Source organism: Heterodontus francisci, chromosome 32 (assembly GCF_036365525.1).
Source record: "Heterodontus francisci isolate sHetFra1 chromosome 32, sHetFra1.hap1, whole genome shotgun sequence".
Lineage (NCBI taxonomy): Eukaryota > Metazoa > Chordata > Chondrichthyes > Heterodontiformes > Heterodontidae > Heterodontus > Heterodontus francisci.
This window is the reverse complement of record NC_090402.1, coordinates 46,606,605-46,622,994: the sequence shown is the minus strand read 5'-3', so window position 1 is coordinate 46,622,994 and position 16,390 is coordinate 46,606,605. Positions and strand designations below refer to the sequence as shown.

Below are 16,390 nucleotides of genomic sequence, written 5' to 3'. Positions count from 1 at the left end.
AGGTTATTAACTTTGGTCGTAAGAAAGAAAAGCAAATATTTTCTAAAAAGCGTGAAACTTCTACACATTCAGAGGAACTTGGGTGTCCACTTATAAGGAATATAGAAAGTTAGCATGCAGGTACAGCCAGCAATTAGGAAGGCAAAATGGCAAGGGGATTGAAATACAAGATTAAGCAAGTCTTGCTATAATTGTATGGGGCTTTGGTGAGACCACACCTGGAATACCCTGCAATTTTGGTCTCCATATTTAAGGAAGGATATACTTACATTGAAGGCGGTACAATGAAGGTTCACTAGATTGGTTCCTGGGACGAGAGGATTGTCCTATGATAGGCTGAATAAATTGGGCCTCTACACTCTGAAGTTTAGAAGATGAAAGGTGATCTCATTGAAACATACAAGATTCTGAAGGGGCTGGAAAGGGTAGACACTGAGAGATTGTCTCCCCTGGCTGGGGAGTCTAGAACATGGGCAAAGTCTCAGGATACTAGGTCTATCATTTAGGACTGAGATGAGGCGAAACTTCTTCACTCAAAGGGTTGTCAATATTTGGAATGCTTTACAGAGGGTTGTGGATGCTCCATCGTGAGTATATTTAAGGCTGGGATAGACAGATTTTTGGTGTCTCAGGGAATTAAGGGAAACTGGAGCTGAGGCAGATCAGTCATGCTCATATTGAGTGGCGAACCAGGCCGAATGGTCTACTCCTCCTATGTCTTATATTCTTGTGTTCTAATGTACTTAACCAGTGATTAAATTTCATAGTTTGCCTTTTATCATGATCTGAATGGTGACGAATGCATGATGGAGAAACTGAGGCATCTGCAGTGAAATGAGCATCAACAGAGCCAATGCACTACAGTTTCAATGACTGCCCAGTATGTCACGCTGAAATCTTCCCCTCAACCAAATTAGTGCAGCTCAATCAAGTTTATTCATCCATTTGGTTGCCCAATATAAAAAGTGATTCTCGTATGTTATATATGTCATTTCATATGTTACGGAGCTTTCCCTCATGGCAGCTAGTGTCTATAATGCCACAAACCTAGTAAATATTAAGTCCTTCTCCTCATACTTTATCTTTTGTCTTTTGCATCTCTCATGCTCACTCTTCCACATGTTTGCTCGCTTTGTCCTGAGCAAGCACTCTCCTTTTCTGATTTTTTTTCCACACTTGCTCTTGTGTGCACCCTCTTTCACATTCGTACACTCCCCTGCTTGCTCAACGTTTCTTCCTATGCTTGCTTTCTTTCTGCCTCTCTTACTTCTCGTGTTGAATTGCACACTCTCGCACTTCCTCTGTTGCATGTATGCCCTCAGTCCCTCTTTCATGCTGTCTTCCTCTGCAATACACTTTTTCCTCATTTTCTCTTATGTCCCCTCTCTCCCTCTCCTGTGTCCTGTTTCTCTTACTTGCGCAGCCACCCCCCATCACCCAGCTCCTGCACACATGGCTCCTCTCCCGTTCTCATTGTCACGTAATTTTGTATTCTCTGATAGATATACATAGAAGTCAGAACTCAGAACTGGACCATGTAGGGAATTATCTTCCACGCAGGCAAATAGCTTTAGTCACATTTACCCACCCGGTTCCATCGCGCTTCTTCTCCCTTTCCAGCTTCTACCCATCAAATCTAAGCTGGAATTTTGATATTGTTTTTGCCTCAGTTATTAATTTTGAAGTGAATTCCACGTTTTTTTTTATTCATTCAGGAATGTGGGCGTCGCTGGCTAGGCCAGCATTTATTGTCTATCCCTAATTGCCCTTGAGAAGGTGGTGGTGAGCTGCCTTCTCGAACCGCTGCAATCCATTTGGGGTAGATATACCCACAGTACTGTTAGGAAGGGAGTTCCAGGATTTTGACCCAGCAACAGTGAAGGAACGTCCTCATGACTCTCTGCCTCTTTCTTTTCTATCTTGTATTTTGTTTCTTTCTTGTGCTCATGCTCTCTCTCATTTTTTCCCACTCTCATCTGCATTCCCTCTCAGGCCACAAACATCCTTCCTATCATCGGACTATGAATCCATAAATGGATGTGTATAAACATTGAATTGCTATCTCAATTGTACTTTAAAAATGTTACATGCAACTTCCTTACTGGCTCAGTGGGTAAAGACATTACCTGTTGTAGCACTAAAATACATAAAGTGCATCCTAGTCAGTGCTGAGAGTTAATTGGTCTTGCCTATAGGGACACTACAATAACTTTGGAACAGAGAGAGGAAACCTCAACCAGTGTTCTTGTTGCTGGATAGTGTTGAGATATCAGGATTGGGCTTGGGTGTGACATCATTGCAGTCCAATAGCCTCTACATGCTCGCTGTTCTAGGTCCATATACGAAGAATACCACTTGAGTGAGGTTCCACAGTGCCACTATCTCCCCATGCGACTTTAGCTCAGTAAAACTCGGAACCTTTAGAACGGCTGGGAGGGCTAGATAGAAGAAGGTACAGCATTTAGTATTAACCAAGTTTGGAAGGTAATGCTTCTCCTGGCTCCAGCTGTCCCTTGGTGATAGCAGAAACCCCAGCACACTGTAGGTGCATCAGAGGTGGCTCAGTAGTGCCAAAGCTTTTGCTTGTTTTTGCATAAGTTAATTTTAGTAAATTTTATTATTTTCTTATTGTAAGGTCGTGGTTTGGGAATCCACACTGTGAACAACAAATTGGAATCGGTGGGGAATCCTGCTAGTAATCTCTCCACAGTGGCCATACTGCCGGTATCTGAGGATGTTCCCATTACCACCTTCACTCTGGAACTCCAACATGCACTCAGTGCCATAGGTAAGAAACAATTTCAGTGATCCTGTCATCTACAAAGCTTATACTATATACAGTGTGACGTCTAAATCTATCTACAGTTCATACACCATACACGCACTGTATGCTGCCAACTCCTGTCTACAGTACATATAGCAGGCACACTTATCTCATTGATATCTGTAAGTAAATACCTGCTTTTGTAAAAGCATTATTAAAATGCTCTTTATGTGCTGCCCTTTCACATTTTGCATACTATATAGTATAATTTAGATGGGGGAGGGGTCTGTGATTACTAATCCATTTGAAAAGGGGCCCTTCAACCAAAAGAGTTTAAGAAACACTGCTGTAAACCCCCTGGAAAATACTGTTAGTCCCAAGGGATCCGCAACCGGTACTGATCCAGTCCCGTAGGTGACACTGCCCGCCCCGCCCCCACCTACCCCACCTACCCCACCCACACACCCTGTGCAAATACTGGCGCACATCTGGGTAACTCCTATCCTAACGTCCACTAGACAGTGTTGTCCAAATTGCTATTATTTTCAGGAAATGTTATCTTACTATACAACACAGAAACGATCCATATTTGTGGCAGGAAGTGCGGAAAAATAATGCTGAGGTTGAATGACTGACAGATGAACAGAAACCTGACCCTGGGCCTCGCTCAGCTCCTGAGATCCCCAGCTTGAAAATATCTGCTTGTCTAAACCAGCACAGCACTGAGCGGAGAGCGCTATGAACTAACTAACAGCAGTACAGACATATTTTCGCCCTACCTGAATAACAATGCTGAATAACCGTAGTGAGTGCTGGACCTGTTTCTGGCTAGGACAGAAATCACCTCATACAAAAGATAGATATATAGAATTATTCGCACCAGAACATTCTCCTGATCGAGTCTTGATCTCCTTGGGGCTGTTGGAGAGCAATTTCAGAATCTCGCAGATTTTCTTTGTGTAAATATTCAAAGGATTTCATGGTGAAACCAATTACGATGCAGTTCAGTTGTGTTCAGTAGAAGCTCTCACTACCCTTCTACTGCCCATGGGTTATGTAATTAGTGAATGAAAACAACAAAGGGGTAAAACCTTTCCCTCAGTAACTGTAGCAAACTGACTGCTCACTGAAATTCTCTTGATGTGGCCAGCTTTCATTTTAATTGATGTTTATCTTCATGACCCGTGATTCTTATCCAGGAGTAAATAGAAGGCTATAAACAGAACATAGGCTTTCAAATGGCCAGAAATCACCTGTGATTTGCTGTAATGGTTTTATTGGTGGCATGCACCAGCCCCCCCCCCGCCACCCACCTTGGCAAATTTTTGGGTTGGAGGGGTTGACCTTTGAACTCACAGTGGGGCTCCGATCCCACAAGCAGCCATTGGGGTTCATCATATCTTAATGAAGACTTTCAGTCAGTTGACCGTTTCATTCGCACTGGATCTCATAACTTCAAAGAGACAGATGAAACAATGATGACCTTGTCGAGAATCTAATGTAATTACAAGGTTATTCCATATTAATCAAACTGCATAGAATGTAATATGAATTTTAATTCAAAGCACTCACTGAATATTTACCATTTTGGTTTCTGAGCAAAGCCTACAGCTGCTACCATAATGGATAAAATATTCAGTTGTGTAATTACATTATTACTGGGGCCAGGTATAGGCCATAAAAAAAAAATGATTGAGCATCACCAGCCTGAAAAGAAAGGGTGCAATTTGGTATGATTTTTTAAGTGATTTGAAAGTACGGTTCAGATCAAGAAACCTCGTACATCCAAATGCATAAATGTAGGGTGTTACGACCAGTTATCAACATGGGACCCAGAGTAAGTGTGTTGCTGTATGCAAGCCTTTTAATATATTACCAGCTGATATCCCATAGTGCTTCTTATAGGGAATTCTAGGTTTTATAAAAGCAGAGACATTTTTCCAAGCAGTAGTATCAGAGATATTGATTTATCAGCAGTAGATGTGGCCTTGGTGGGATTTGGGAGCAATCGAAACAAGCTTGGTCTAGGAATGATGCAGAGAAGTGTACTGGTAGCAATGGAGCAGATCCTGGGATCACTGAAAGAGAGCATTCGGGAGCATCGAGGGGGAGGTCTTAACGTCTGGGAAGAGGGGCCTTGAAGGTAAGTTTGGGGAGTGGTAATTTGTAAATGTTTGTGCTTTCAGCACTTTAAGAAATTGCTGGTTCGCAGCTGAGTGTTAGGACCCAGTGAAGAGGAGAGGAGCTGGGTCAGGATCTGAAGCTGCTGGGTGAATAAGTGTAGGAGGAGATTGAGGTGAGGGCATTGGCTGAAATCTCAAGCTGGATCGGAAGGGAGGAAGTGGGGCATTGAGAAAAACTGGGAAGTAATGACGATGGAGGAGTGTGTGGAGGAGGCAGCTTGAGCTGAGGGCAAGGCTGGGGTTGGTGGGCTTACAGTATGCTTTGATATCAATAAATATTTTTTATGTTACATACACGCATGTACATGCACATATCTACACATGCATGCACAAATATCCATGTGTGCAGATATGCATGTACACACACGATACAGAGGATATAAACAAAATGGTGAAAAAGTACAGCAGTGCCATCAGCATTTCAGGGCAGGTGAGACTTTTGACAGGTTACTCAACATATTAGCTTATTACGTATCCTTGGGTGTAAGAGTAGAAATCTAGGTTAATGGGGCTTGTGCTACTGTGCCGCAGCAGCTCATAAACAGATTGAGTTTCCTTGATCTTGCCTGGTCCTATTCTCCTGTCTATTCTGAACTTACCGCGAACACACACACCTCTGATAATGGACTACCTCTCTGGGTTCCCAGCTCGCTGGCTACAGGCAGCAGTGGTACCACATGGTGCAATTGGTCAGCATCAAAATCTGATCTCCTGTACAGCAGCTAGGAAGGAGTCTAATATATGGGCTACCTTATCTGTGAGTATGTAAAATGTTTTCTCTCAGATGCTGACAGATCTGCAGTGTCTTCTCAGGATTCTTATCCTTGTGTATAGAATTATGAATGTATGACTTCAATTTACCTTGTTTCTCAAATAATGTATCAGAACATGCATGCATGTTAGAGGTAGAAGTAGGCAGTCTTCGTGATGGTGCTGATATGCAGTCAGAATCAGAACAAGTTCTCAATTTTTTTTAACATATGACAACAGCAAGTTAATTTCACTCAAATTAAGTTGGCATTTGCCAAGGGGAAGAAATCGCAGAATAATCTACACTTCATGATTCCCTAACGCATGGCAATGGCCAGATGGTTAAAACATTGTCTTAGGTAACACCACCCCATTTAGATGAGTTGCTCTTGCAGAGAGCTGGCACAGACACTACGGCCCAAATGTCTGCCTTGTGTGGTGTAACCATTCTATGATTCTAGACCATAAGATGCTGAGTTGTGGCACTAAACGATACCAACCTTAAGACCTTGAGTTGTAGCACTAATCCATAATGACCCCAAGACCCTGGGTTGTAGCACTACACCTAAAGACCAGAAGCTCTTGAGTTGTAGCACTAACCCTTATAGACCAGCAGCCCCAGGTTTGAATTCTGACCCATGTGAGGTTAACTAATCTCGAACACTAAGAGTTGGGATGCAAAATTGGTTTTAATGCTCTTGAGTCAGGGGAAGAGAGAAACCAGCAAGGGTTCTTGTTCATGATCACTGACAGACGCCCACCCCCCCCTCCACCAGACCCCACAATCGCCCGTTGGAATATATATGCATGTGTGCACGTGTGTGCTGATGTCAAACAAGAACCCAGATTCTGCTTCCAACTGCATATCAGCACCATTACTAAGATCGCCTACTTTTACCTCTAACATTAACCGACTCTGCCCCGCCTCAGCTCATCTGCTGCTGAAACCCTCATCCTTGCCTTTGTTACCTCTAGATTTGACTATTCCAATTCACTGCTGCTCTGCCTCCCCATTCTATACTCCATAAACTTGAACTCATCCAGAACTCTGCTGCCCATGTCCTAATTCGCACCAACTTCTGTTCAGCCATCACCCCTGTGCTCACTGACCTACATAGGGTCCCATTTAAGCAGCGCCTCGATTTTAAATTTCTCATTCTTTTCAAATCCCTCCATGGCCTCATGCCTTCCTATCTTTGTTATCTCCTCCAGACCACAACCCTCTGAGGTATTTGCGCTCCTCTAATTCTGGCCTCTTGAACATTCCCAATTTTAATTGCTTCACTATTGGTGGCTGTGCCTTCAGCTGCTGAGGCCCTCAGTTTTTGGAATTTCCTCTCTAAACCTCTCTGCCTCTTTAAAACCTACCTCTTTGACCAAGCTTTTCATCATCTGCCGTAATATCTCCTTATGTGACTTGGTGTCAATTTTTGTTTGATAATGCTTCTGTGAAGCACCTTGGGGTATTTTACTCCATTGCAGATGCAATATAAATACAAGTTGTTGTTGATGGCACTGAGGGTGAATAGTCAATTTACCCTTACTGTTTAACCTTCCACTTGAATAATGTTTACTTTGGTGAGGTGGCAAAAGGTCAATTAAGAGTCTTCATGAAACATTACCACAGCACACGTGTGTCGGAGAGGGTGGGGGATGAACATTGAAGAGAGGAACACATTGGAGATCACATGAAGATTCAGGTCAGCATACCTGGTACTGAACACATCTGGTGTGCTGAGGTGAATTGTGTCAGCGTGTACAAGAATGGTCGTGAGCCATTGCTGCGCAAGACTGGCAGTGAGCAATTGATGTGCAGAATGGCAATGAGCAGTTTGGTGTGCAAAGATGGTAGAGTCCCTGGTGTGCAAGGACGATGGTCTGTTCTAGATAATGCCTGGTGCTGTTTTGTGGAGTTGGCCTGCAAAAGCCACTGCTCCAACTTGTTTGACAATTTTTTATTTTGCTTGCACACTATTGCTTTCTGGATGCTTTATTCTGGAGCTCTGCTCCTCGATTCCTTATTCCTACCACTCTTTCATCAGTGCTACTATCTGTTCCTGGTTCAGCTCTGTACCTCTAACTCATTTTGATTCCTTCGATTTTTGTAGCCAAAGGTTCCTCCTTCCCTGATGCTGTCTGTTCCCCATTTCTCTGTAGAGAACTTGGTGAATTCATGAGAGCTATAGTTATAGACTAAACATCAGTGATATTGACCCAGTAATAATCTGCCTGCCCAGCGTCACGCGTGGAGCATAAGCACTACAAAATAAGATGTTTAGATTGGAGTAACTTGCACATACGATTTTAACAAGAAAAGATCGGAAGTCTCTGGTGTTGCTATCTAGAAGTGTCAAGATTGCAAGGGTGTCAACTCAAACACAAGATATTGTGGGACCTGAGGAGGTCGGTGGTGGGGGGGGTGGGCACGCGTGGTATTAATTTCCTGGACTGCTCTCGTACAGGCCCTCTCACCCCAACGCAGTGAAAGGCCTGTACAGGGCAGCCATTGTTTCTGCTGAAAAGTAGTGGCACGTAATTACGTAGAATTTACAGCACAGAAACAGGCATTCGGCGCGAATGTCAGAGATGCCCGATGTGCAGTAGATAATGGACACCAGGAATGACCAAGATACACACTGGCTTATTGTCAGGACATTTTAAGAGACTATATTATGTCATTGTCTATTGCATATAATATCCTGTCTATATTGAGAGAGACCGAGAGACTGGAGAAGTTGGAAAAGTCCAGAGTAGATGGGGAAAAACTATTTCCACTGACCGGACGGACGGTAACCAGACACTACAGATTTAAGATAATTGGCAAAAAAGCCTGGAAGGATTTTTTTTTTAAGCCACTGGGTTGTCATCTAGATTGCACTGCCTGAAGGAATGGTGGAAACAGGTTCAGTAGTAACTTTCAGAAGGGAATTTAATGAATACTTTATGGGGGGGGGGGAGCAGGAATAATTGGATAGCTATTTGAGAGACAGCATAGACATGGCCGAATGGCTTCATGTGCTGTATGATTCTATGATATTATGCAGAAGAACATTCACTTTTCTATATAAAACTGTACAACAGCCACTATCTGCATCTGGCTGTGCGTTTGATCAAGAAATAATTTTTTGATTATTCTTAAATTTTATGTCCTTATAAATAATAGTGCAGAGGAATCTAAAAGTCACAAAGGCAAATTGGTTTATTGTTATCACTTTGGTCCGCAGATGAGATTTTCATTAGAATTGACCTTGTGTTCCCAGTGTTTCTTTATTGCATTAGTAGTAGCATTAGTAACCAAGAGGCAGGCTGACCTACTGGTGTGTGGAAATATTTTTTGAATACCAGAAGCTGGTATGATTGACTATGATCGTCGGGGTGTTCCATTTCAGCCGGAGGGTAATGGCATTCTCCCTGAAACAGGCTCAGAACTTAATGTACTTTACCTGAAAATAACGCACATTTCTGAAATTCATCTTGTTTCATTATCTTGAACCACATGCCTGCTATAACAGTCAATGGCTTTAGTTACAGTGGCAGGATGGAAACGCTGAACAGTTGTTCTGTTCAAACATCCATCTCAATTTTAGTGATGCATTACGGAGCGATCGCTTACTTTTTAATCTTCCCAATTGTCCCCCATTATCTCGAGGCAGAGTGTTGGCTGGCTGATCAACTCCAGGAGGAGGACCAGGTAGTGGGAGGTGACTGGGAAGGTTTAGAGGGTGGTTGGATATTGGGGGGTGGGGGGGTGGTGTAGATGTTGCTGCAGTGAGGATGGTCCAGGAGCAGGTCTGTAAAGTGGGTCGAGGAGAACCAGGGTGGTGGGGGTAAAGAAAGGGGGACCAGAATTTTGTGTGGGGTGTGGGTGGGTGTGGTGGGTCCATCACAATTTAGCTTTATCCTGTCTTCGCAGGTGTAGGTGGTGGCGTAGTGGTATTTCCCAGGGTATTTCTCTGGGGACATGGGTTCGAATCCCACCACAGCAGAAGGTGGAATTTGAATTTAATGAATAAATCTGGAATTAAAAACTAGTCTAATGATGGCCATTGTCGATTGTTGTAAAAACCCATCAGGTTCACTAATGTCCTTTAGGGAAAGAAATCTGCCATCCTTACCTGGTCTGGCCTACATGTGACTCCAGACCCACAGCAATGTGGTTAACCCTTACATGCCCTCTGAAATGGCCCAGCAAGCCACTCAGTTGTACCTAACCGCTACGAAGTCAATAAAAAGGAATGACCACCTGGCATCGACCTAGGCACCGGAAACGACAACAGCAAACCCAGCCCTGTCGACCCTGCAAAGTCCTCCTTACTAACATCTGAGGGCTTGTGCCAAAGTTGGGAGAGCTGTCCCACAGACTAGTCAAGCAACAGCCTGACATTGTCATACTCACGGAATCATACCTTACAGACAATGTCCCATCACCATCCCTGGGTATGTCTTGTCTCACCAGCAGGACAGACCCACCCGAGGTGGTGGCACAGTGGTATATAGTAGGGAGGGAGTTGCCCTGGGAGTCCTCAACATCGACTCCGGACCCCATGAAGTCTCATGGCATCAGGTCAAACATCGGCAAGGTAACCTCCTACTGATTGCCACCTACTGCCCTCCTCAGCTGATGAGTCAGTACTCCTCCATGTTGAACACCACTCGGAGGAAGCACTGAAGGTGGCAAGGGCACAGAATGTACTCTGGGTGGGGGACTTCAATGTCCATCACCAAGAGTGGCTCGGAAGCACCACTACTGACTGAGCTGGCCGAGTCCTAAAGGACATAGCTGCTAGACTGGGCCTACGGCAGGTGGTGGGGGAACCAACACAAGGGAAAAACATACTTGACCTCGTCCTCACCAATCTGCCTGCCGCAGATGCTTTAGTCCATGACTGTATTGGTAGGAGTGACCACCGCACAGTCCTTGTGGAGACGATGTCCCGCCTTCACATTGAGGATACCATCCATAGTGTTGTGTGGCACTATCACCGTGCTAAATGGGATAAATTTCGAACCGATCTAGCAATGCAAAACTGGACATCCATGAGGCACTGTGGGCCATCAGCAGCAGCAGAATTGTACTCGACCACAATCTGTAACCTCATGGCCCAGCATATCCCCCCTCTACCATTACCATCAAGCCAGGAGACCAACCCTGGTTCAATGAAGAGTGCAGGAGGGCATGCCAGGAGCAGCACCAGGCATACTTCAAAATGAAGTGTCAACCTGGTGAAGCTACAACACAGGACTATCTGCATGCCAAACTGCGTAAGCATCATGCGATAGACAGAGCTAAGTGATCCCATAACCAACGGACCAGATCTAAGCTCGGCAGACCTGCCACATCCAGCCGTGAATGGTGGTGGACAATTAAACAACTAACTGGAGGAAGTGGCTCCACAAATATCCCATCCTCAATGATGGGGGAGCCCAGTACATCAGTGTAAAAGATAAGGCTGAAGCATTTACAACAATCTTCAGCCAGAAGTACCGAGTTGTTGATCCATCTCGGCCTCCTCCTGAAGTCCCCAGCATCACAGATGCCAGACTTCAACCAATTCGATTCACCCCGCGTGATATCAAGAAATAACTGCAAAAGCTATGGACCCTGACAATATTCCGGCAATAGTACTGAAGACCTGTGCTCCAGAACTTGCCATGCCCGAGCCAAGCTGTTCCAGCTATAACACTGGCATCTACCCTGCAATGTGGAAAATTGCCCAGGTATGTCCTGTACACAAAAAGCAGGACAAGTCCAACCCGGCCAATTACTGCCCCATCAGCCTACTCTCAAACATCAGTAAAGTGATGGAAGGTGTCATCAACAGTGCCATCAAGTAGTATTTGCTTAGCAATAACCTGCTTAGTGACGCTCAGTTTGGGTTCCGCCAGGGCCACTCAGCTCCTGACCTCATTACAGCCTTGGTTCAAACATGGACAAAAAAGCTGAACTCGAGGTGAGGTGAGAGTGACTGCCCTTGACATCAAGGCAGCATTTGACCGAGTATGGCATCAAGGAGCCCTAGCAGAACTGGTCAATGGGAATCGGGGAAAACCCTCCGCTGGCTGGAGTCATACCAAGCGCAAAGGAAGATGGTTGTGGTTGTTGGAGGTCAATCATCTGAGCTCGAGGACATCACTGCAGGAGTTCCTCAGGGTAGTGTCCTAGGTCCAACCTCTTCAGCTGCTTCATCAATCACCTTCTTTCAGTCATAAGGTCAGAAATGGGGATGGTCGCTGATGATTGCACATTGTTCAGCACCATTCGTGACTCCTCAGATACTGAAGCAGTCCGTGCAGAAATGCAGCAAGACCTGGACAATATCCAGGCTTGGGCTGATAAGTGGCAAGTAACATTTGTGCCACACAAGTGCCAGGCAATGACCATCTCCAACAAGAGAGAATCTAACCATCTCCTCTTGACATTCAACAGCATTTCCATCGCTGAATCAGCCACTATCAACATCCTAGGGGTTACCATTGACCAGAAACTGAACTGGAGTAGCCATATAAATACCATGGCTACGAGAGCAGGCCAGAGGCGAGTAACTCGCCTCCTAACTCCCCAAATCCTGTCTACCATCTACAAAGCACGTCAGGAGTGTGATGGAATACTCTCCGCTTGTCTGGATGGGTGCAGCTCCAACAACACTCAAGAAGCTCGACACCATCCAGGACAAAGCAGCCCGCTTGATTGGCACCCCATCTACAAACATTCGCTCCCTGCACTACCGACGCACAGTGGCAGCAGTATGTACCATCTACAAGATGCACTGCAGCAATACACCAAGGGTCCTTCGACAGCACCTTCCAAACCCACGACCTCTACCAACAAGAAGGACAAGGGCAGCAAATACATGGGAACACCAGCACCTGCAAGTTCCCCTGCAAGTCTCTCTCCATCCTGAATTGGAACTATATCGCCGTTCCTTCACTGTTGCTGGGTCAAAATCCTGGAACCTCCTTCCTAACAGCACTGTGGGTGTACCGACCCCAAATGGACTGCAGCGATTCAAGAAGGCAGCTCACCACCACCTTCTCAAGGGCAATTAGGGATGGGCAATAAATGCTGGTCTGGTCAGTGACGCCCACATCCCATGAATGAATAAAAAAAAAACATGATGGCCACACATGAACATGCTCTGGTTGTGTTTGGGTGAGAGATCCATTGCCAACTCCCTCAACCTCTTGAGAGACTGTGGTCAATTCAGAGATGTCTAATGTCTCCTTGACTGAAATCAGCACAGGCCAGCGATGGTACCTGGAACCTTCCTGGTCAGAAAAGTGCAGTACTACACCACCAAGTTTATTTACCCTGTGAGTCATATTACAACGGTTTGAGGCTCCCAACAGTTTCCTCCTTTGAAAACCCCACTGATGGCTGTGAGTAACGTTGTTGTGGTGCAGCAGTGTAGTGTTAATTTTGAGGCTTTCATTATTATGTATGGGTAAAATGTGTTTGCATGGCTGAGGAAATGAGGGATGGAAAATTGGATCAGGGTTTACTGCTTCCAACATGTTGCACCAAATTGGACTACTGCGATTAAAGATTTTTAAAATGGGGTTGTCTTTACTTTTTCATTTTCAGACAGCTGCGGAAACAAATAAGATCACCTGGCTCTGTGTAGCAGTAAATCTTTCAGTACTAACCTTTTGATCTGACTCCCCGTTTAAAGCTGGGTTTTCAATTTATAGTGTCATACTTGATAAACTGCTAATTAATATATGTTACCTTTGTAAATTATTTGGCATTGCAGTGCAACGGAGTTTAATGGGATCGACACTTTGTTTTCATTAGAAGGCAGAGAAGTACACAATATTTGTAATTGTCTAAATGGCACTAATAATTTTAATTCTGTTACCACTTTAGGCATAATGTGATATTTCTCCTTCCTGCATTCTCCCTAAAATTAAATTGACACAAAGCTTCAGGTCTTTTAATGTTCGCTTGTGCATTCACTTTCCACATATAGCTGAATGGGCCAGTATCAAATGACTTGTGTTTTGGGACATAATCTTGCAGGCACTTTGTTGTATTTATTCTCAATCAGTCTCCAAAGTGCACAGTCTACCTGCTAAGTTCACAAGGGCATGTTCTAGATGCATATCTCGATCCTTTCACTCAGTACCCATTTCTGTACCTGCACATTTTCTTGGCTTTTAAGTTTCCACAGTAACTGCTTTGTTGTCTCGCACCTCTATCAAAATCTTAGCTTTCATTTTTTTTTTAATTCATGGTTGAGCATCGCTAGCCCATTCCGAATTGCCCTTGAGAAGGCGGTGGTGAACTGCCTTCTTGAACTACTGCTGTCCATGTGATGTAGGTACACCCACAGTGCTGTTCGGGAGGGAATTCCAGGATTTTGACTCATTGACAGTGAAGGAGTGATGATGTATTTCCAAGTCAGGATGATGTGTGATTTGCAGATGGTGGTGTTCCCATGCATCTGCTGCCCTTGTTCTAGGTGATAGAGCTCATAAACCACCTGAATGAGCCCTGTGCTGTTGGAGGCAACTGGTGTTGCTGTGCCTCCACAAAAACTCCTCCAAAATCATTGATCAATGCCATTCTCTCTCTCTCTGTTCCTTGCCTTTCTTTAACTGCATTTATAACTGCATGAGTGAGATATGTGTGAATTGTTCTTTGTTTAATATTGCTGCCTTCCTTGCTGCCGAGATTGAACACTGGGAAATTGACCAGCAGCAAAGTTGGTGGGAGGTGAGTTAATATATAAAACCAGCCCTGCAGTATTGTATGCAATCAATTTGCTGCTTTGTATGGAGCAAGTAATCTCGTGCATTTGATTCATTTGCCCATCAGCGGCTTCACAGATGACTTCTGATATTTTATAGAATGACTCTGAGTAGGCAGTCCAAAGTTCAGGCCTTCTTAATGGTGGTATTCTCATTATGAGCTGATTCAAAATACTAAACAGCTTGATTTAAATCAATTTTTTATACTCTATGCCCCGACCGATGAAGGCAAAAATGCCGTATGCCTTCTTGACTACCTTCTCCACCTGCATTGCCACTTTCAGTGACCTGTGGACCTGTATGCCCAGATCTCTCTGCCTGTCAATACTCCTAAGGGTTCTGCCATTTACTGTATACTTCCCACCTGCATTAGACCTTCCAAAATGCATTACCTCACATTTGTCCGGATTAAACTCCATCTGCCATTTCTCCGCCCAAGTCTCCAACCGATCTATATCCTGCTGTATCCTCTGACAATCCTCATCACTATCCGCAACTCCACCAACCTTTGTGTCGTCCGCAAACTTACTGATCAGACCAGCTACATTTTCCTCCAAATCATTTATATATACTACAAACAGCAAAGGTCCCAGCACTGATTCCTGCGGAACACCACTAGTCACATCCCTCCATTCAGAAAAGCACCCTTCCACTGCTACCCTGTCTTCTATGACGGAGCCAGTTCTGTATCCATCTTGCCAGCTCACCTCTGATCGCGTGTGACTTCACCTTTTGTACCAGTCTGCCATGAGGGACCTTGTCAAAGGCTTTACTGAAGTCCATATAGATAACATCCACTGCCCTTCCTTCATCAATCATCTTTGTCACTTCCTCAAAACTCAATCGAATTAGTGAGACACGACCTCCCCTTCACAAAACCATGCTGCCTCTCGCTAATAAGTTCGTTTGTTTCCAAATGGGAGTAAATCCTGTCCCGAAGAATCCTCTCTAATAATTTCCCCACCACTGACGTAAGGCTCACCGGCCTATAATTTCCTGGATTATCCTTGCTACCCTTCTTAAACAGAGGAAGAACATTGGCTATTCTCCAGTCCTCTGGGACCTCACCTGTAGCCAATGAGGATGCAAAGATTTCTGTCAAGGCCCCAGCAGTTTCTCCCCTTGCCTCCCTTAGTATTCTGGGGTAGATCCCTTCAGGCCCTGGGGACTTATCTACCTTAATGCTTTGCAAGACACCCAACACCTCCTTTTTGATAATGAGATGACTGAGACTATCTACACTCCCTTCCCTTAGCTCATCGTCCTTCTCTTTGGTGAATACTGATGCAAAATACTCATTTAGTACCTCGCCCATTTCCTCTGGCTCCACACATAGATTCCCTTCTCTGTCCTTGAGTGGGCCAACCCTTTCCCTAGTTACCCTCTTGCTCTTTATATATGTATAAAAAGCCTTGGGATTATCCTTAATCCTGTTTGCCAATGACTTTTCATGACCCCTTTTAGCCCTCCTGACTCCTTGCTTAAGTTCCTTCCTACTTTCTTTATATTCATCAAGGGATTCGTCTGTTCCTAGCCTTCCAGCCCTTACGAATGCTTCCTTTTTCTTTTTGACTAGGCTCACAATATCCCGCGTTATCCAAGGTTCCCGAAACTTGCCAGACTTATCCTTCTTCCTCACAAGAACATGCTGGTCCTGGATTCTAATCAACTGACATTTGAAAGACTCCCACATGTCAGATGTTGATTTACCCTCAAACAGCCGCCCCCAATCTAAAATCTTCAGTTCCTGCCTAATATTGTTTTAATTAGCCTTCCCCCAATTTAACACCTTCACCCGAGGACTGCTCTTATCCTTATCCACAAGTACCTTAAAACTTATGGAATTATGGTCACTGTTCCCGAAATGCTCCCCTACTGAAACTTCGACCACCTGGCCGGGTTCATTCCCCAATACCAGGTCCAGTATGGCCCCATCCCTAGTTGG

The 16,390-nt window shown here is 44.6% G+C and overlaps 1 protein-coding gene across 2 annotated transcripts in view; it reads left to right on the top strand.

The window, feature by feature from the left end:
* pnpla7b (patatin-like phospholipase domain containing 7b) overlaps positions 1 to 16,390 on the top strand; it is a 382,057-nt gene that overhangs the window by 195,467 nt on the left and 170,200 nt on the right. Inside the window, exon 22 of one of the 2 annotated variants that reach the window (XM_068012741.1) lies at positions 2,636 to 2,788. The exons of the other annotated variant lie outside the window; for it this stretch is intronic. Coding sequence (XP_067868842.1) covers positions 2,636 to 2,788 — 153 coding nt within the window. The remainder of the gene's footprint in view (positions 1 to 2,635; positions 2,789 to 16,390) is intronic. 2 annotated transcript variants of the gene reach the window in all.